Here is a 20,048-nt window from a genome sequence, read left to right as displayed (position 1 = left end):
ACAGATGTGGCCGCACGCATGAAGAAGAGAATTCATTTGAGGGTTTTTTTTGTTGTTATTGGTATGCTTTTGAGTACTTTTGTTATTGTCTCTCCGTGTGTTTTGCATGCATGGAATCCATTTAATCACGTTATAGATGAAAATAAAAGAGGTAAAGTAGAGCTCAGTTAACTCATTGTCTGGGAGGGACGATAGTGTCATTGGCAGATGTCCAATTAATATGTTAATTCTGTTGACACGTGTTTCCCAATTATTGTTTCATTTCCATTGACAGTGATGACGTCTAATCCATTTGCATCACCGTTCATATTGGTTGGACAGCAGCATTGAATGATTTAGCTTGTGTTTAATGTTCTAATGTTCATATTGGTTTGGCATTAGCATTGAATGAGTTAGCTTGTGTTTAACGTTCATATTGGTTGGGCATTAGCATTGAATGAGTTAGCTTGTGTTTAACTTTCATCTTGTTTGGGCATTAGCATTGAATGAGTTAGCTTGTGTTTAACGTTCATATTGGTTGGGCATTAGCATTGAATGAGTTAGCTTGTGTCATTAGCATTGAATGAGTTAGCTTGTGTTTAATGTTCATATTGGTTGGGCGTTAGCATTGAATGAGTTAGCTTGTGTTTAATGTTCATATTGGTTGGGCGTTAGCATTGAATGAGTTAGCTTGTGTTTAATGTTCATATTGGTTGTGCGTTAGCATTGAATGAGTTAGCTTGTGTATAATGTTCATATTGGTTGGGTATTAGCATTGAATGAGTTAGCTAATGGGAAAACATCCAGTGCAAGGTAAAATGGACTCGGGAAGAGTTTGTGCTCCTCAGGGCTAAATATTGTTTATAATTACAGTGTGTTTATGAATTCAAAAGAGGTTTTTATTGCTGTGGGACACTTATATAAATAATGAACGGGGAAGTGTTGTGTGCTTCAAAGGATGAGCTTTTTTATTTGTTTGCTTCACAAGAGGACAAAGTACATCTTTTATCCATCGCGCCTCTTTAATTCCAGAAACTGTACTTTCAAGAATTTACAATCACATTTTGAAATGAATCCCCATTCCAAAAAATGATGTGAGACGTCCCCGGAGGAAGCCAGCCCATCAATTCCAATTGATTGAGAATGTAAACAGAATAAAGCTAGGTTTTATTCCCTGAGCAGTTTGGTTAAAGGCTCATGTGCCTGTTTTGACAAACGTCCAATCAGATGCGGGCAGCCCGGATGCGGAATTCTGTGCGACTTTCGCCTCCGACGACTCTCTTAACCACACATTCTCAACGCCAAGATAGCTTTTAATCGTCGGCAATGAAGTCTTGGCAGTGGCGTGGCCGTATCTGTTTCTTTTCACATTTCGAGACGCCCAGCGCTGTTTCGGGGGCCCCCCGGTATTGGGAAGGGGTCTGCAGGATCTCAAATCGGGGCCATGGAACCCTACCAACGTCTAATACTACTCGTCGTAATGATATGTATATTTTCATTTGGGAATTCTTTTTTTGTATTGTCTGACTACACGTGTTGCACCACCATTTGTAAGACGCTGATATATTCAATGGCCGCCATCCCAGTTGAATTCAATTCTCATCAAGGCAGAGAATGGGTGAAAAAGACAAACAATGGGCAAATGATTAAATGATTGATGACAATTCGACAAAATATTCAAACTTTTTTTGGCAGTCAAAGTTTTCTTTGGACACAACTAGCCTCTGTGACCTTTGACCTCCCCCTTTAATCCTAGAATGGTAACCCTCTATTTCAGGGGTAACCTTGCACGCTTTTGAAATAGAGGGTTACCATGGTTACCGGGGGAAAAATGGGTCCGATGCGACGGGCTAGATTTGGCCCCCGGGCCGCCACTTTGACACATGTGCTCTAAATGTAGCATTCAGTCGCACGCTCCCCACCCCCCAATATTTGCCAAGAATAACCGTAATTATCCGTCAAGCACAAACTGCACGAATCGGCGGAAACATCCGCATGTCGCCAAGCGAAGATGACATGAGGAGCCGCTTAATACGCCACGCAGCTCATTTAGCAGTCAAACTTCGCTAGTAAAAACACTTGTTCCCATTGATATTGCCAAAGCTTCTTTAAACACAGCTGTAACCATGACGTGCAATTATACTTCCTCAAACGCCGCGCCAGGGACGCCATTGTTTTTTTTGTTTCTTTGTCTTTCTGTACCCCGTTTTTAACTGTTGTAAATGTTTTTTTATGTTCTCAGTGGTTGAAAACATGTTGCAGATGTGGAGGAAGAGGATATATACGACATGATAAAAGGCCTTTTAAGAAGTGGAGACAATATTTTAAAAGTAAGGAATTATCTTGAAAGGTTTACAGATATGTTTGTGTGTTTTTTTTTTTTTAACTATTCAGAGGCGGGGCAAACAGAGCCAACAAAGAAAGGTATCCAAATGTCAAACTAAATTAGAATACAATTTAGTGTTCGGTTCGATTAAATTTATTTTTGAGTGTGTCTGCATCGTAATCCAAGTTCATTTAAATTTGTTTGTCATGTTACGAGCGCGTTGCCGTGCAAAAAGCCCCCCCCCGCCCCCTCTCTGAAAATGAAGAGTATAGATGTATATTAAATTTCCTGATGTCCCCCCTTTTAAATCAATAATTGTAATTTTTTAATCCATTTTTTCTGTGTTTTTAGTTCAAAAATCATTTTGTAAAATCTAAAAATATATTAAAATAAAGCTAAAATAAACATTGTTTTAGAGCTCTCTCTCCCTTCAAAATCTGTATAATTTTAGTACTATTGAACACATTGTATTACTATTAAACCACTAGTTATGTGTTACTTTGTTAATAGATGGCGAATTAGAACAAATCAAACATTTTTTCCAATCCAATATCCTGTTTTTGGTGTTTTTTCAGAGGGTTGGAACAAATTAATTAGTTTTTAGTTCATTTCTATGGGAATCGTTCGTTTGAGTGACGAGAAAATCAACATACGAGCTCAGTCCCTGAACGAATTAAGCTCGTATCTCGAGGTCCCACTGTACAAACATACTTGCTCATTATCCGTTCCTTGATTCTTTAATGCAAACACGTTGACAAACAGACTTTTGCTAATAGCCAATTGAGTCAAAGTTGATTATTCTGTTGAATATTTTGCTTCAACTGTGATTTTTCCTCATTCCAACATGTAAGTCACTCAGAAATCCTCAAGGGGGCTCTTCACCCCCACGTTTCATGTGGTGCAGCAGGCAAAAATGGACCGTAGCTGCATTCATTCATTCAGTTCCCTTATTTTGGTTCCTTCGTCACCTACAAACTAAACATCATAACATATATAGTGCAGGGGCATGCAACCTGTGGCTCCAGAGCTGCAAATGGCTCAACTCCAACAATTGGACAAACAGATGAGTTCTCGGAGCGTATTTTAACGGTAAAAATGTAGGCGAATCATCCAATGGCGTCCTTCGAATCCCATCTGCATGTCATTTGCCTGGGGAAACAATCACGTCGTCGAGAATAAAACAACAACACACTTCAGAAAGTTTCCGATTGAAAAGAACATTTGCTTGCGCTGACCCTGCTGATTGTGTTTGCATTCAATCACACGGGTCAGGACGGGGGTCAGACCATGTGGAGCGTTTACCGTATTTTCACGACTATATGGCGCATCGTATTTTTAGCCGCAGTGTCAGTAACGTGTGCTATTTCTGGATTTTAAACACACAAAGGATGCACCATTTTTTTAGACGCATATATATATATATAGATTATAAATGAAGGCGGCCACAATCCATTTGCAAATAGTGGCTAGCTGGTAGCTAGCGTAACTTTTCCAACGGTGCCTTCCACGTTTCGTAAAGCTGTGTTGATGTTGATGTATACAGCCCACAATCCATTCGCAAATAGTAGCTAGCTGGTAGCTAGCGTAACTTTTCCAACGGTGCTTTCCATGCTTCGTCATGCTGTATTGATGTTGATGTATACAGGCCACAATCCATTGGGTGTATTGACAAAAGAACTATATATCCCAGCAGTCACTGCGCAGTACTTTGTCTACGGGAAAATAGTATAGTCGGTGTACCCTATTAACTGATTTATTTTTATTTTATCGTGATAACAATTTTAGTATTGGTCCATATATAAAGCTCAGTGGATAATAAGGCGCCCTGTCTATTTTGGAGAAAATTTAAGACTTTTATGTGCACCTTATAGTCGTGAAAATACGGTACTTTAATGGCCGCCTAACGTTATTCGCGCCAAGTTTGAGCCGGTAGACAAAAACCACGGCGAGACTTGGTCTCATTTTGTGCCCCGTTGGCACAACAGATGTGCAGTGATGTCATCTCGAAAGCGTGTAGCGGGGGGGGGCGGAGCTAGGAAAGCGCGGGAGTCGGAAGTATCGGGAGGGGAAACATTGACGTCGTACGTTGACGGCGATTGACATTCAGTGCAGTTCAGAATTGGTGAATTATCTGTCTACACGTGTTGCGCAACCATTTCTAGATTGATTAAATACATGCCAACATCAAAAAATAAAAATAAAGCACGATTTCTTTATGTTGTGTTGATGTTCTAAAGCAATAATTTTGCATTGCTCATTTCTGGGGGGGTTTCTGTACGCTTTAGTTTAAAAAAAACTTCATTTTTGAGATTTTTCTTATTAACATGATGTTGAGATTAACATTAGCTTGTCACATTTGATAGAATTTTGACATTTTGGAGTAGCAGTGAAGCAATGTGATCAGTTGTCTAAAACATGGCATAATTAGTATTATTTTGCTACTTGCTATTTAGCTACTTTGTTCCAAAAATCATTAGCATTGCAACAAAAAAGGAAATATTGATTTTTTTTAAGATTACGTAGAAACTAAGGTCAGATATGCTTTTGACCCCCCCCCCCCAAATCACACAAAAAAACAAGTGTTTGTATCAAACGAACCATTTTTGAGTGGTATTGTCTGTCCCTAAGTGTTGTGCAACAATTTGTCCGCCCCCCCCCCAAAAAAAACGAAAAATCCCTCGTCCCACCCTGGTGGTCTGACCTCTACTTAAGGACAATCCAGACCTCATTGGGTAATCATTGACCCGTTACCCGTGGCAACTAAACCATAACATACTGTACAAGCACTGGGCCGCTGATAATAAAACGATAATACCTCCACAGGTGCATTCATCCACTCACACATTTCTCAATTATGACCGGATATTTGAACATCAATGTACATAGATAGCTCTCTTTGGAATATGGACCAACTACAGTGGTACCTCGAGATACAAGCTTAATTCCATCCGGGACTGAGCTCGTATGTCGATTTTTCTCGTAACTGGAACGAACGTTTCCCATTGAAATGAACTAAAAACTAATTAATTCGTTCCAACCCTCTGAAAAAACACCAAAAACGGGATATTGGATTGGAATTTTTTTTTTTATTTGTTCTAATTGGCAATCTATTAACAAAGTAACACATAACAAGTGGTTTAATATTACTAAAATGTGTTTAATAGTACTAAAATTAGACGGATCTTGAAGGGGAGAGAGGGGGGTTAGCACGGCAACACGCTTGTAACGTAACATAAACAAATTGAAATGAAATTGGATTACGATGCAGACACACTCAAAAATAAATTTAATCGAACCTAACACTAAACTTAACTCTAATTTTGTTTGACATTTTCGTGTGCGGTCGATTGGTCGCCATCTTTTGGTCGCCGGTCTTTTGGTCGCCCGTTGTCGCGGTCGGGGCGACCAAAAGACCGGCGACCAAAAGACCGGCGACCAATCGACCGCACACAAGTAGGTCAGCCCAGCAGAGAAGGCCATCCATGGCCACATCTCGAATTCTGACTCTCATTGCCCACGGAAAGACTGTCATCAAGTTTGATTGGACTTCAATCGCTAAAGAATCCGATTTCAATGGTGAGCACGCCCACTAAATCGATGGTTTTGTGCTGCAAGGTGGGGCCTGCACCGCACTGCAGCACTTTTTCGGAGGGGTGCACGCCAGGGTAAAGTAATGGATGAAGAAGCCGTGTTGGATGATGGGAGGCAGCACTTTTGCCCTTTGTGAAAGGCCCCTCCCACTTGTAACATGTCCACACCTCCTCAGTCCACGGCCATTTTCGCTTCCTCACCCCACGCACCTCCTGGACTGCTCCGTGAGGGGGTCCTCTGGCTTGAAATGCCACGCAAAGGGGGTCCTGGATAGTGGCGAATGCAGACTTGGTGACCACTCCATGTTTGGAGAGCACCTCGTCTTAACACCTTTTTCTGCTAGATGTCAAAATATTAACTCTGTGCACTCTACCGAATACTTTTGACATTTATGGTATAAGTGTGTAAACTCCATAAAATGAAACTCAAACTAGCATCACTAATAAGCAATCTACTTTTTTTTAGTTCGGATGATTTTTCATACCTGTAAAACTTTCCCCCATTTCATCCAGTGTCATTTTTTTCATAAACAAACAAAGTATTAGATGTTAGCTTGCGGCTATTTTCTAACTGACTCGTGGAAAAAGAGCATTGAATAAAAGATACAAGTTTTAATGAGACAGCAAATCAAATTGAACTATAATTCATAAAAAAAATGCACATGGATTAAGGAGAAGTATTTTAACGACATGAAAAGCATTTTTGTTTTTAGATTCACATCAACAGACATTGTGTAAAATTGTTTTAAATTCAAATCAAAATCTCGGGATGTATAATCCAGCTGTAGTTCATTTTTTTATCATTTAAGCACTGTAAATAGAAAAACATGGTGTAAAAATGATCATCTCTCCTTCCACACTAACATTCTTATCTTTTCTAATAATTTAAACACTACTTTTTGGGGGGAAATTACATACCTGTCAACCTCTACCGATAACTGCCCTTATAAATGATTATGATTCCCCTTACAAACCCCCAAAAAACCTTACAAACACCGTACGAGTCGTACGGTGTTTGTAAGGTTTTTTTGGGGGTTTGTAAGGGGAATCATAATCATTTATAAGGGCAGTTATCGGCAGAGGTTGACAGGTATGAAATTATTACAATAAGTGATAGCAAAATACATTTTCAGCTTTTCATTTCGAATGCATCCAAGTTTTACACTAACCTCGAGGCTGTCAGTTCAACCAATGAAAACACACTTGATAACTTCAAGTTATTAAAAAAACATTTCATCTATTTTTGGTCACTTGAGGCGATATCACTCTATAAAGTTTTAATTCCCTCAAAGCTTACATGTGTTTATTTTTTTATAGCTACACACACACACACACACACACACACACACACACACACGCAAACAGTTCGATTATTGTTCAAACTGAAGTAAATTGTTGTCATCATTATAGAAACGATAACATATTGCTTAAGTGCTATTTATTTTAGTATTGTTTTACTTGAAGTGCAAACTGATAATATATCCATAAGGGAATTTTGGTATTCACTATTAACAATTTTCTAGTACATCAAAGATACGTAAGTTTAAACTACAATGTAAATATTAAACATAGTATTTTAAGAGCTTAGTGATTTGGAAGAATATCAAACATAGTCTCTCTAAATGTAAATGACTCATTTAAAAATAGAACTTTAGTTTATTTATGTTTTATTTGTGATTTACATCACTAAAGTGACTACACTTGCTTTGGCTATTTGAAATCAGGATCAAATTCAAATGTATTTGTAAAAGAATCATTTTGTTGTAAATATATTTTGCAAGGGGCCCTTAGAAATGTTTACTATTTTTGCTGTCCCCTTTAATGCCTGATTGTTATTTTAGTCTAAACCTGAGGAAAAAAACAATTCAATAGTATTTTTTAAACTTTAAGAAATACTATTGAATTATTTTAGCAAATTATAGTTGTGGTTTATGGACTTTTTTTTACATGGAAAATGATAGTTAAGTATTAGTTCAATATTTATTAAGAAAACTAAAGATAACCACCCCCATTGAGCTAAAGTGGTAAAAACACCATTTCTATTTGTCGCGTTTGTTTGGCATAAATCGTCATTAAACATGCATATTCACGGTTAAATTCAATTCAAATGTAAGATTATTACGGGGGTTAACCTCTTTAAACAAACATATTTGACATGCAATTCGTCAAAACGACATGGAAAAACAGGCCAGATTTGACTTTGTTTGGAACATGAGTGTCTTGCTATTTTTTTAATCGCTCTTTCTTTGAAGCTCCATTGCAAGTAAGCTTTTATTTTTATTTTTATTCTCGAAACTGGCATATCGGAAAGTGCTTTTTTCATTTGCGGAAAGGGCAAAGGCAAACGGTATAGGGGGTGGTGGTGGTGGTGGTGGTGGTGGTGGAGGTGGTGGAGGGGGGGTCTTAGTTGAGACAGCCTTCAATAATAATCTTCAATGCAGCCCACTTTTTGCTGCTTTTCGGACGTCAAGTGTCTCTTCTCTCCTTTCTTTTTTACTCCCCCTTCATTTTTTAACAGGCATTAAAGCAAGCTTGCTTCGATGTAAGAGCGGGGGCTACTTGTGTAACGGGCAGCTTTCACCTCAGCTGAACTTGACGCCTCTGCGGGGAGAGGACGCTCCGTGTCCCCGCTGAACCGAGCTGTGTCCCGGGGAGGAGGGAGCGGAAAGCGTGTCGTCGTCGTCGTCACGCGTTCCCCCTCCGCTTCTTCCTCGTCTCGATCGGATTCCTCTCTTTTTTGGAAAGCACCCAGGCGACCATTCGACAGCTTTGGACTTGAACGTGACACTATCGGGTACGTACTTTGCAACCCTACCGGTCTATTTCTGTAGTTTCCTGGGCAAAAAAAATCGCAGGCAGGCAGCTAGGCATTTTTTGGGGGGGGATAGCAAGTTGTTCGACGTCAGCGTTTTAATGGCGAATCGACCTTGATCTCGAGTTACGAGGCGCCATTGTCGAATTTTAGCCTTTTAGCCTTTGTATTCCGCAGCGACGCGAGCTCGCGCGGGTAGCCGCTCACAAGCACCTTTGCGCGGGGTGCAGCGTGGCAGCCGAGTCGGTGGAAAGATGGGAGCACCAGAAAAAGTGGGTAAAATCGATGTAACACTTGACCGGTGGTTCACATCTGTTGGGAAAAGTGCCGTTTCACAGTGGAGACGTTTTTTTTAAAATGAAAATTAATTCAATGAAACGTGTTGATGAGTGGGATTTTTAATGCATTTTTTTAATGATAAAAAGGCCTGCGGTGGCTCGAATGCTTTGAACACAAAGTCCAAGAAATGTCATCATATTATTCTCGGTGATGAGTGAGATGGTGTTTTATATACTGATTATATACTGATTTATAACTGATTTTCAAGGTAAAAACAGACGCCTAAAAGTTATTCATATTTTTCAAATCACATTGATCTGTGAAACCTGGGATACCCGAGAAAAAGGTCATGTGACTTGGACTTTCTGTTCCCCTGAAAGTTGGGAAACCTCTCTCCCGTATTAACACTCCATCAAAGTAAATCCGCCATATTAAACAGGAATAAATGCCATCGCGAATGAAGAAAATGGTGCCGCGGCAACAGTAGTACCGCACGCTAACGTTTTATGAACAAACACGTGGTCGTGGAGTGAAAACTCGTTTTTATTGAGTGCCAAGACGGTGAGATACTTCAAATTCATCCCTCTAGGCTAATGCTAATAATACTTGTTGTTTTTGGAAAGGCACAAGCCACAAGTATGCATGCCAATGGGGGAATCTTGTTTAATACATCATAAAAAAACGCACATCATTTAATGTTTTGCATTATGTGGTCATCGAAACAATCGGCATGGTGAAAGAGTGGTTAGCATCTCCGCCTCACAGTTTGGAGATCAAGGGTCGAGGCCATGACTTGGGGTTTCAATGCTCCTTATCAGGGGTGTCAGACTCGGGTTGGTTAGCGGGCTGCGTTAACGTCAACTCGATTTCATGTGGGGAGGACCATTTTAGATATAATATTTATTTATTTTTATAAATGGATTAAAAGAACTGGATTAAAAGCACTGAATATTCCATTTTTTATAGAACTAAAACAATGTTTATTTGAGCTTTTTTTAAAATATATTTTTAGATTTTACTAAATGATTTTTGAACTAAAAACACAGAAAAAATGGATTAAAAAATTACAATTATTGATTTAAAAAGGGGGAAAATCAGGAAATTTAATATACATCTATACTCTTCATTTAAATTTGATCCTAAAACAGAAAGTCGGCACTCATCATTTACTTTCCCGGGCCACACAAAATGATGCAGCGGGCCAGATTTGGCCCCCAGGCTGCCACTTTGACACATGTGCTCTATATTGTCCGTAGCTATGAGTATGCATGTGAATGGTTGTGTTTCTGCAAATGGCTGGCAACCAATACAAGGTGTGCCCTAGGATAGGCTCCTGTGACCCCGTGACCCCAATGAGGATGGACAATGAATGAATGTAATACAAATAGAGATAAAACCGTAAAGTGGAATCGGCGAGTATCCCAGAATGCACCAAAACTCACCACCTGTTTATCATAAAACAGCTGTTCCGTTCCCTGCCATTTTTTATTTGGCCTTTTGGATTATTTCATACTTTTACCCAAAAAAAGCTCCCATTTGCACGTTGGATCTCTTTGTACTTTCCAGCCGTGCGCGCCTGCCTCCTCCGCCCTGGCTAAATAGTTGCCGTTTTAAATCTGCGTCCATCTCCGTACAGGGTACTTAAGTGCTTGACCTAATTTCTCCGGCAGCAAAGAATCTGCCAGTGAAGGCCCGGCTCTTGTGTGTGTGTATGTGTGTGTGTGTTTGTGTGCGCATGCGCGTGTCGCTCTGGGTGTTTCCTCTTTGCCTTTCTAACAGGAAGCTGATGTGGAGTTCAAGCGAGGACAAGGAAAAGGCCTTTTCTTTCCACTCTGAATCATTTCAGGGCGAGGAAGTAAGACAGGGTGAGGAGAGAAAGAAAGAAAAACGCAGTCCTTTGCGGACCCCAACACCCCCCCCACACACACGCACACACTTCTAGTCTTCGTCTTTGCAATGCGCAAGTTTATGCAGAGTTCACGAGGCCCGCGAGAAGAAAAAGCAAATAAAATGGAGCTCTGCAGGGAGCACTGGCGTCTCTTCCGATTTAGTTTGAACACGGGCGCAAAGACGCGGCACCGACGAACCGTGCCGGTGGCTTTATTAAGGCGAGTGTCCACACTTAGGATAAATTTGAGATACAGTAACATTTCGGGCAAATATTTATCTTGAGATACAAGAAAAATTTTGATATACGAGCAGACAGCGGACGCGAGAGGCTGCTCATAAGAACATCGTGGCCACTGTCTCTCTCGATACTCGGTCGTTTGGTCGCCCGGAAGGTTATTGATAATTACCATTTAAATCGTTGCTCAAATACCCTAAATACAAACTGCGAATTATTATTTAGTCATACTTAATGCCCTAGTAATTATTAGGCTAAAGAAAAGCTCCAAATTTCCCGTACTTTTATTGTGTTTAGTTGGAGAACTTGTTAAGACCCTGACTGACGTAACTTCTTAAAGGGACAACGCATGTACATACAAACTCTTATACACTCACACGTGGGCTCAGTGAAGCTGCTCATGGCCATTGTTGGCTTTTATTGGTGCGTAGACCATGTTGTTTTACCTTGTTTCTTCGCCGGTCTTTTGGTCTGAAAAGCTCCAGTATTTGTATTTAATCAATAAATGCTGCTAGGAAGTGGATTTTACCCCATTTTTGTGCATTGATTTATTGATTATTTTTTATGTGTCGCAGCTGTAGCTGCAGTCGAGGTTTTATAGCCATAAAATAGTTTTTGGGGGTTGTTATTGATTCGTTGAAGGCGCTACGAGAAAATGCACGGACCGCCACTGTTAAGGACGATACGTTTCCACGTCGAAGCAACGTGTTGCATGTTTTAGCAGGAACTTCTGCGTTTTGTGTGCTGCTCGCTTGTCGGCGTGGCTCAGTTTTTTCACATTTTTCAGACCGCTTCTGTTTCCTGTGTTTGTTACAGGGGTGCCGGAGGCCACGAGGACAATCGGGGCAGAAGGCCATCAGGCTGGTGAGTTCATTTTCACACTCCAGAGTTGCAACCAGAGACATTACACGAGGGAGTTACGGGGAGAGAGACAGTGGCCATGATGTTCTTATGAGCAGCCTATCGCGTCCGTTGTCTGCTCGTATATCAAAATTTGTCTCGTATCTCAAGATAAATATTTGCCCGAAATTTCACTCGTATCTCGAATTGCTCGTATGTCGAGGTACCACTGTATTTCCAAAAATATCATAATCACGGAAAACCTGCTGGTAGGTTTTCTACAGGGTTTAGATCAGGAGAATTTGCTGATCAAATCCGGCCGGCTGCAATCCGCTCAATACTTGCGCTGCGTATGTGCAATGACCCGTAACTGTTTTTAAAAAATATATATATTTTCAAGCATTCTTTTCCCGCAACTGTTTTTTTTTCAAATATAGATATTTTCAAGCATTCTGTTCCTGTAACTGTTTTTTTTTTACATATAGATATTTTCAAGCATTCTTTTCCCGTCACTGTATTTTTTTAAATATAGATATTTTCATGCATTCTTTTCCCGTAAATGTTTTTTTTAAAAAAGAAGATATTTTCAAGCATTCTTTTCCCGTAACTGTTTTTTTTTAATATAGATATTTTCAAGCAACTTTTAAATAGTAAAGTAAATATAGATATTTTCAAGCATTCTTTTCCCATAACAGTTTTTTTTTAGCATTTTCAATAGGGTCATTTCATATTTGAAGGGCGCGACATAAAACGACCCACGTACTAGCACGGGGATGAAAAAAGCCACCCATGCTCTTATTATCAACGCAAAGAATAGAGGTGTGCGAGCCCCGCTTTTTCGGTGGCGCAAGCTGCTCGCCAGGCCCACGGCCAACGTCCCGAGAGCCAGACCGGGCGACTCGGCGGCGGAGACGTGTGAAACGGCGAGCACAAAGGAGCTCGCTCCATCTGTATGCACCCTACATAGGCGGGCTTTTGTTTGGCCGGCAGGCACATGACTACTTGCATCTTAACCCCTGAGAGCCACCGTTTCTCCTTCTTGTCTCGCTAGCATGCGTACAGCTGCGCCGTTCATTTGTGGGAAGCTTTTTGTCAACGATATCGCCGCTTCGTAGCTCATTCCGGGATTGGAGGACATTTTATCGTGTGCTTAGAGAGTTGGGAAATGCTAAATCATGTGGTTTTTTAGTCTAAATTTAGGTCAAACTTGCAGAAAAGATGGATTGAAAAGCGTTTTTTTGTTTGTTGTTGACCTCAGTTTGTTTTATTGGTTAAGAGATAATAGCTGGCTAGACTGTCAATTCAAATTCAAATTTTTGCAAGATCAAAATAGGTTTCTAGTTGCTTTTTTAAAAAAATATATAGATATTTTCAAGCATTCTGTTCCCGTAACCGCTTTTTTAAAAATTATTGATATTTTCAAGCATTCTGTTCCCGTAACAGCTAATACGAGAGGAGTCTATACCACTTCTCGTTGGCAAGTGGTCGTGCGTTATCCTATTGTGAGGACATTTGTGTGCATCATTTTGGGAATATTTTGAAGGGAATACAAACTCAAACAACCCTCGATATTGACTGAAAGTCAGTGTGGAGGCGGGGCAAAAAGAGCCAACCCGGGAAAAGCAAGGTATCAAACTGTCAAACTAAATTAGAATTAAGTTAAGTGTTAGGTTAGGTTAAATTTATTTTTGAGTGTGTCTGCATCATAATCCAAGTTCATTTCAATTTGTTTGTTATGTTACGAGCGCATTGCCATGCAAAAAGTCCACACCCCCCTTCTCTGTCCGTCTCTACCCTCCGTGAAATCCGTCTAATTTTAGTACTATTAAACACATTTTAGCAATATTAAACCACTAGTTATGTGTTACTTTGTTAATAGATGGCGAATTAGAACAAATCCAAATGTTTTTCCAATCCAATATCCTGTTTTGGGTGTTTTTTCAGAGGGTTGGAACGAAATCATTTGTTTTTAGTTCATTTCTATGGGAAACGTTGGTTTGAGTGACGAGAAAATCGACATATGAGCTCAGTCCTGGAACGCATTAAGCTCGTATCTCGAGGTACCACTGTACTTTTATACCCGACAAATGAAATCCATCTTTTTCTGTGTTTACAGGCTGGGCTTGCCCTTGGTAGGACGATCCTCCGCCACGTGGCAAGGTGAGTTTTTGTTGACTTACTCTTGAATTTCCACTCGAGAACAGTCTAAAAAAGGTGGAAAATTGAGATTCCCTTTCTTAAAACGAGGGCTGAGCTTGCCGGGATTTCTTTTTTCGACACCCAACTTCTGGTCCCTCGCTCCCTTTTCCCCAAATTTGCCATGCCGCGAAAAGACGCTCGCTTCCCCGAAGGTGAGCGAGCGGATTAACGATTGACAGAGTCCCGCGTTTGGAGAAACCACTTTAGAGGAATTTTTCGAGACAATGAAAGCAGCAGACAAAATGGGCAACGTGGCATTATCGTGATGATGAGGTCGTTTTGACTTGAATTCTTTTTGAAATCAAAAGAATCAAATGTTCATTTTTTCGTGGTTATGTGAATGAGTTTGGAATTGAAAAAACAAAAAACAAATAAGAACAAATGAGATTCTTAGCTTTGTGAATTAATCAGCACTTGTTTTTGCACCATTTAAATTTAACCAATTTGATTTTTTTTTAATTATTGATCTTGAATAGTCATGTAACGCTAAAAAAATGATTCAAATTTTTTTTAAACCCTATTTCTTTTTTGCATTTTCATCCATCCTTTTAAAAAAAAATCATCAAGATTTCTATTAGTGTTGTTCTTCACTCACCAAGTGAAAAACGGCCATGTTTTCTCCCGTACTCCATTTTGTGCCTCTTTCTCTGCTGCTTTTATCTTTTCAAAGACTTTGTTTCTAGCAGGAATTTGACTTTTTTTTCTCTCAACGCCACCGACACGAACAAGTTGAAAACTGTCCGAAGACGCGCCGCCTAATTATCTCATAAGCGAGAGGTCGCCAGCTTTTATGGACCGGCGGCCTGATAATGACCGGCAAAGGTCAAGAGGGGTTAATAGAGGGCGATGTACGAGGCCCCTGAGTGACATCCCAAAGGAGACGGGGCCCCTTAATCCTTATTAGGCCTCCGTGTTGGCCATCCTTACCTTTCAAAGCAAACAGCTCGCTCTTTTTTTTTTTGCATGTTGGGGCCCCCCGTCAGTCCACTTCTGACCTCAGGGGTCGTGCCCTTTTGTTCGCCAGCCCTCAGAGGCTGACCTCAAAGGTCAGGCTCGCAATAGAGAAGTTGTGGCGGCACGTGCTGCCGAGGGGCCCCTCCGCGGACCACCTCGTAGACGCTGAAACGTATACAGTGGTACCTCGAGATACGAGCTTAATACGTTCCGGGACAGAGCTCGTATGTCGATTTTCTCGTAACTCAAACCAACGTTTCCCATTGAAATGAACTAAAAACAAATTCATTCGTTCCAACCCTCTGAAAAAAACACCAAAAACAGGATATTGGATTGGAAAAAATGTTTGATTTGTTCTAATTCGCAGTCTATTAACAAAGTAACACATAACTAATGGTTTAATATTACTCAAATGTGTTTAATAGTACTAAAATTATACGGATTTTGAAGGGGGGAGAGAGAGAGGCAGGGAGAGGGGAGAGACCTTTTGCATGGCAACGCGCTCGTAACATAACATAAACAAATTTAAATGAACTTGGATTATGATGCAGACACACTCAAAAATAAATTTAACCTAACCTAACACTTAACTTCATTCTAATTTAGTTTGACAGTTTGATACCTTGCTTTTCCCGGGTTGGCTCTTTTTGCCCCGCCTCTACACTGACTTTCAGTCAATATCGAGGGTTGTTTGAGTTTGTATTCCCTTCAAAATATTCCCAAAATGATGCACACAAATGTCCTCACAATAGGATAACGCACGACCACTTGCCAACGAGAAGTGGTATATACTCCTCTCGTATTAGCGAACAAGCCCCGCCATTCGCACTGACTAACGGGGAAAAAACCACAATGCAACGCTCCGCCCAGTGCTCGTAGAGACATTACAAAGAGGGAGTTTCGACCAGAGATATTACACGAGGGAGTTGCGGGGAGAGAGACAGTGGCCATGATGTTGTTATGAGCAGCATCTCGCATCCGCTGTCTGCTCGTACATCAAAATTTGTCTCGTATCTCAAGATAAATATCTGCTCCAAATTTCACTTGTATCTCAAATTACTCGTATGTCGGGGTACCACTGTCGTTTCACATGCAGACTCTTTGGATTTGGTGAATTAGCAGCGCTAGCTTTTTTTGGGTGGCTTTTATTTGCGGCTTTTCCAACGTCTCCAGCGGCTGTAACATTCTTTTTGCACATTGTGTTCCATTTGACAAAAGGAGCCCGGTAGGATAATCACAGAGTCAGTCACGCTGAACATTGCTAAAGACACGGTGTCTGTTTACACGTTACATAAGCAGGGATTTTTTTGACTCGTTACAACCTTTTGACCCGAGGTATCTTGCTTCTAAACTGAAAAGAAAAAAGTCCAAGTCGTGTCGAATCACCTGTAAATTTCTAGGGATGTGTTTTATGGGGGAAAGGGTGCTAGGTCAAAATTTGGGAGGTCACTTTTGTTTAAGACATCTATTTTCATCGGCAAAATTCAATAAAACATACTTGCGCTTTATAGGACTTTATAGGACTTAATAGTGCGCTTTACAAGCTAATAGTTAGCATTTTTTCTTCTTCTAATTTGACATTTGTTTGTTTAGTTATATTGCCTAAATATGAAAAAATCTGAATGTTTTAACGAAATAGCCGTCATTAGTTCAACCAAATTGCTTTGTCACAAGCTAATAGTTAGCTTCCCAAAACTAAAATTAGGTAATGGACTTTCTCATTTCAAACATTTTTTTATTTGACATTTGTTTATTTAGTTATATTGCCTAAATGTGAAAAATCTGAATGTTTTAACCAAATAGCTCTGTCATTAGCTAATAGTTCAACCAAATTGCTCTGTCACAAGCTAATAGTTAGCTTCCCAAAACTAAAATTAGGTAATGGACTTCCTCATTTCAAACATTTTTTTTAATTTGACATTTGTTTGTTTATTTATATTGCCTAAATATGAAAAAATCTGGATGTTTTAACGAAATAGCCCTGTCATTAGCTAATAGTTCAACAAATTTGCTGTGTCATAAGCTAATAGTTAGCCTCCCCAAAGTAAAGTTTGACCATGAACTCCTTTTTAAGAGAGTTGATGCTTAATTTGCCTAAATGTGTGCACATATTCACGTATGTCGTCGTTTGCCGTTGCTTTGGAATGACTCGACAAATGAAAAACGACCGCCATTGTCATAAAGCAAACCTTTTAATATTAGCGTCATTGGCGCTAACGTTACGCAGAGGGTTGCACCCGAGCCAAAGCCGTATCCTCGGGTGAACCCTTCCCGGCGTACGGCGCAGGAACGGGCTCTGCCAAGTTTTTAAAATTCCTGCCACGTTAGACAGCGAACAACTGCCGGGCGAAGCCGGAAAAATGCCGATAAATGTATTTTCGTACGCTATTGTTTGAATTTTGGCAAGGGGCCGCGGCCGCGTCTTGGCGCCGGCCGCTATTGGTTGAGTAAAAGTGGCGAGATATGACGTCAGCAGGTTTCAAACTAGTGACCGTTTGTATTTGAGTGAACATGCGTCTCCACAAAGGAGCTTTGCCCGCCTGGCGAGTCCCCGGGTTTTCCTTCACCCGTGTTTACGGCTACGGTGCACGCGTGTGTGTCCGTAGCGCCGCACAGTGCAGAATACGGGGGGCGGAGATCTTTATTTTGATATCGCTGGAAGCTGAGGAGAATCAACATTCACTGCCTCGTGAGTGTGTGTGTGTGTCAGGAAAAGGTGGCTTGGCATTTTTGTTGTTGTGATTTTGCTGCAAAAGCGTCCAAAAAAGGAGGGACAACATTTCGGTTTGAGAGGGAAGTTAGGCGAAAAGTAGCATGAGGTGACCTTGACCGAGCGGCGGCGAGGGCGGCGAAGGTGTTGGCGACGAGCGGGAGACAAAGGCAGCCAGTTATCTGGCGCCCCCCCCCCCCCCCCCAAAAGCTTTTGCCACCGCACATGGTTTGAATTGAAATCGTGCTGGGATGTTTATTACCGGTGCTTGCGGAAGGACAAGGAAGGGCGAGAGACAAATTAAGGGGGCGGCGCCAGGGGGGACGGACACGACTAGAGTCCATTTTGTGGCTCCGGCGTTTGTGGTCACTCGCTAATGGGGGACCGACCACGAGTCCTTTTTGGTCTTGACCGAGCTCATGTCAAACCTGGCCTCTGGTGGTCTCTCATTTGTGCGGCGCCAATTGGCGCAATGGCGCTCATACCGCCCCCTCCCCCCGTGGAGAATATTGCACCGAACCGGCGGTGAAACACGTAAGCACGCCGTACCCACTCCCACGCGTCAACCCCCCCCCGCCGTTCCATCATCAGCTGAGCTTTTCCTCCTCCTCCGCTTACGCCGACCGCCCCCTTCTCCGCGGACCCCCTACCCCACTCCTCGCCTGGTTCTCGGTTCTTTTTCTATCCGTCTCTGGGTCCCGGCCACATGCGAGAGGGTAGACTAGGACGCGGCAGCTCTGAGTGAGGGGGGCGGGGGGGGCTCTGCTACTATTTCTACAGGCCGGCCCTCCCCTCCGGGCCTGAAGTGGGAGGGATATTTTTGCAACTGGCGGTCCCGAGATTTTTAACCCTGCGCCCACTGTGGCGAGCAACAAGTGGCTTTTCTCGCGGCGTTTTGGGATCCTCCGTGGAAATGGGGCGCCGATTTTTCGTCCCCTTTGGAAATGTTTCCCCTCTTACCCGCCGCCGCCGCCGCCCTCCACTTTGCGACCTCTCCCCCTTTTGGGTTTTCTGCCCCACCCACCCTCTCTCTCTCTCTTTCTCGCTCTGTATGTGTCTGCATGTCTCGCTCGCTCTGTCTTTCTCCTCCGCCGTCTCGCTGGTGGGCAGTCTCCAGCTTTCGAAAGCGGAGCAAGAGGGCGGAGCCACCGACCGGGCTTTTTTTTTTCTTTTTTTCTTTTTCCGGGACAGGTGCCAACTGGAAACAAAAGCCACCGAACGCCATAAAGGAGCGAGGTGATTCCGACGGAGAGAAAAAGTACTGTGTTTCAGGGCTCCGCTCCCTTTTTGCCATTGTTTTACGTGGACGCCACGGCGTCGCCGGCGAGGTTCCGTCTCGCTCGCCTTCGCTCTCCCGTGAAGGCATTTGAGTCAGGAGTAGGAAAAGGGGTGGCGGCGGTGGCGGGCTCGCTCGGGCAGGAGCGGCTCCAGTGGGAGGAGCTTCGCCTCCTCTGCTGCTTTTGCATTATTCATAGGCCCGGGCCAAGCGCCGCCATCTGACTGGTCGCCCGGTTTTAGCGTCGGCCCGACGTGCAGCGGCTCTGTTTGCTAACATTCCTCATTCAAAGCCTCGTTAGGGAGGAACACGCGACTCCGCGGGAAACCACATGGCCTCCTCTCCCATTGTGGCGGGCCCTGACAGTCTCGGCCTAGGGAAAGGTGGCGGACACGGGAAGCCCCGCGTGCGCGTGCGTCCGGCCCGGGTCCGCCCCCCAAAAGCTGACAGAGTGTAGGACGCCAGATTGGACTTTTGGTGCGACTGACTTCGACCGACTTGGTTCTCTCTGCCTCTCGTCCACAGGGCGTGTATGTGGAGACGCCGCGATGTGGCCAGAGCCAGGGATCCGCAGCCAGCGACGGCGGAGAACGGCGGAGACCCCCACGCCGGACCGGGTAAGTCGTCTCCGTGCGCGCGTGGGAGTGCCGGCCGGGTTGGGAATGTCAGGGTTTTCTTTCGAGACAAAAAATGCGAAAAAACAGATCCGCTGCCAATGTTAGGAGATAAAAAACGACCTTATCGCGCGACCGGTCGCATCCCGGCCGGCTCGCAGGTTGTAGGGACGAGGTTAGAGGGAGCAAAGCGCCGCCTGGGCCCCGATCCAGACAAGGCCGAGCCTCACCAGCCGTTTTTTTTCCCCCAAGCGCTTTCCTTCCTCTCCAAGTTATCCCGAAGCCTTCGCCCAACTTTAACGACTTTTTACGCTCTAAACTCGACAACTACGCGACTACATCTA

At 42.6% G+C, this 20,048-nt stretch overlaps 1 protein-coding gene and 1 long non-coding RNA gene across 2 annotated transcripts in view; both read left to right on the top strand.

The window, feature by feature from the left end:
* Positions 1-5: 5 nt before the first annotated feature.
* On the top strand, positions 6-6,770 carry LOC144068857 (uncharacterized). Its single transcript, XR_013298324.1, has 3 exons — positions 6-151; positions 2,222-2,309; positions 5,921-6,770. It is a non-coding gene; the product is annotated as an uncharacterized LOC144068857 (long non-coding RNA).
* A 1,696-nt stretch (positions 6,771-8,466) lies between these two features.
* Positions 8,467-20,048, top strand: part of LOC144068854 (uncharacterized) — a 15,044-nt gene continuing 3,462 nt past the window's right edge. The window contains exons 1-4 of the mRNA XM_077593743.1: positions 8,467-8,689; positions 11,928-11,975; positions 14,068-14,111; positions 19,616-19,707. Of these exons, the coding sequence (XP_077449869.1) occupies positions 19,639-19,707 (69 nt within the window). The 5' untranslated portion in view covers positions 8,467-8,689; positions 11,928-11,975; positions 14,068-14,111; positions 19,616-19,638. The remainder of the gene's footprint in view (positions 8,690-11,927; positions 11,976-14,067; positions 14,112-19,615; positions 19,708-20,048) is intronic.

The sequence above is a fragment of the Stigmatopora argus genome, chromosome 23, assembly GCF_051989625.1.
Source record: "Stigmatopora argus isolate UIUO_Sarg chromosome 23, RoL_Sarg_1.0, whole genome shotgun sequence".
NCBI classification, from domain to species: Eukaryota; Metazoa; Chordata; class Actinopteri; order Syngnathiformes; family Syngnathidae; genus Stigmatopora; species Stigmatopora argus.
The sequence above is the reverse complement of the archived record's forward strand: the minus strand, read 5'-3'. Positions and strand labels throughout refer to the sequence as shown.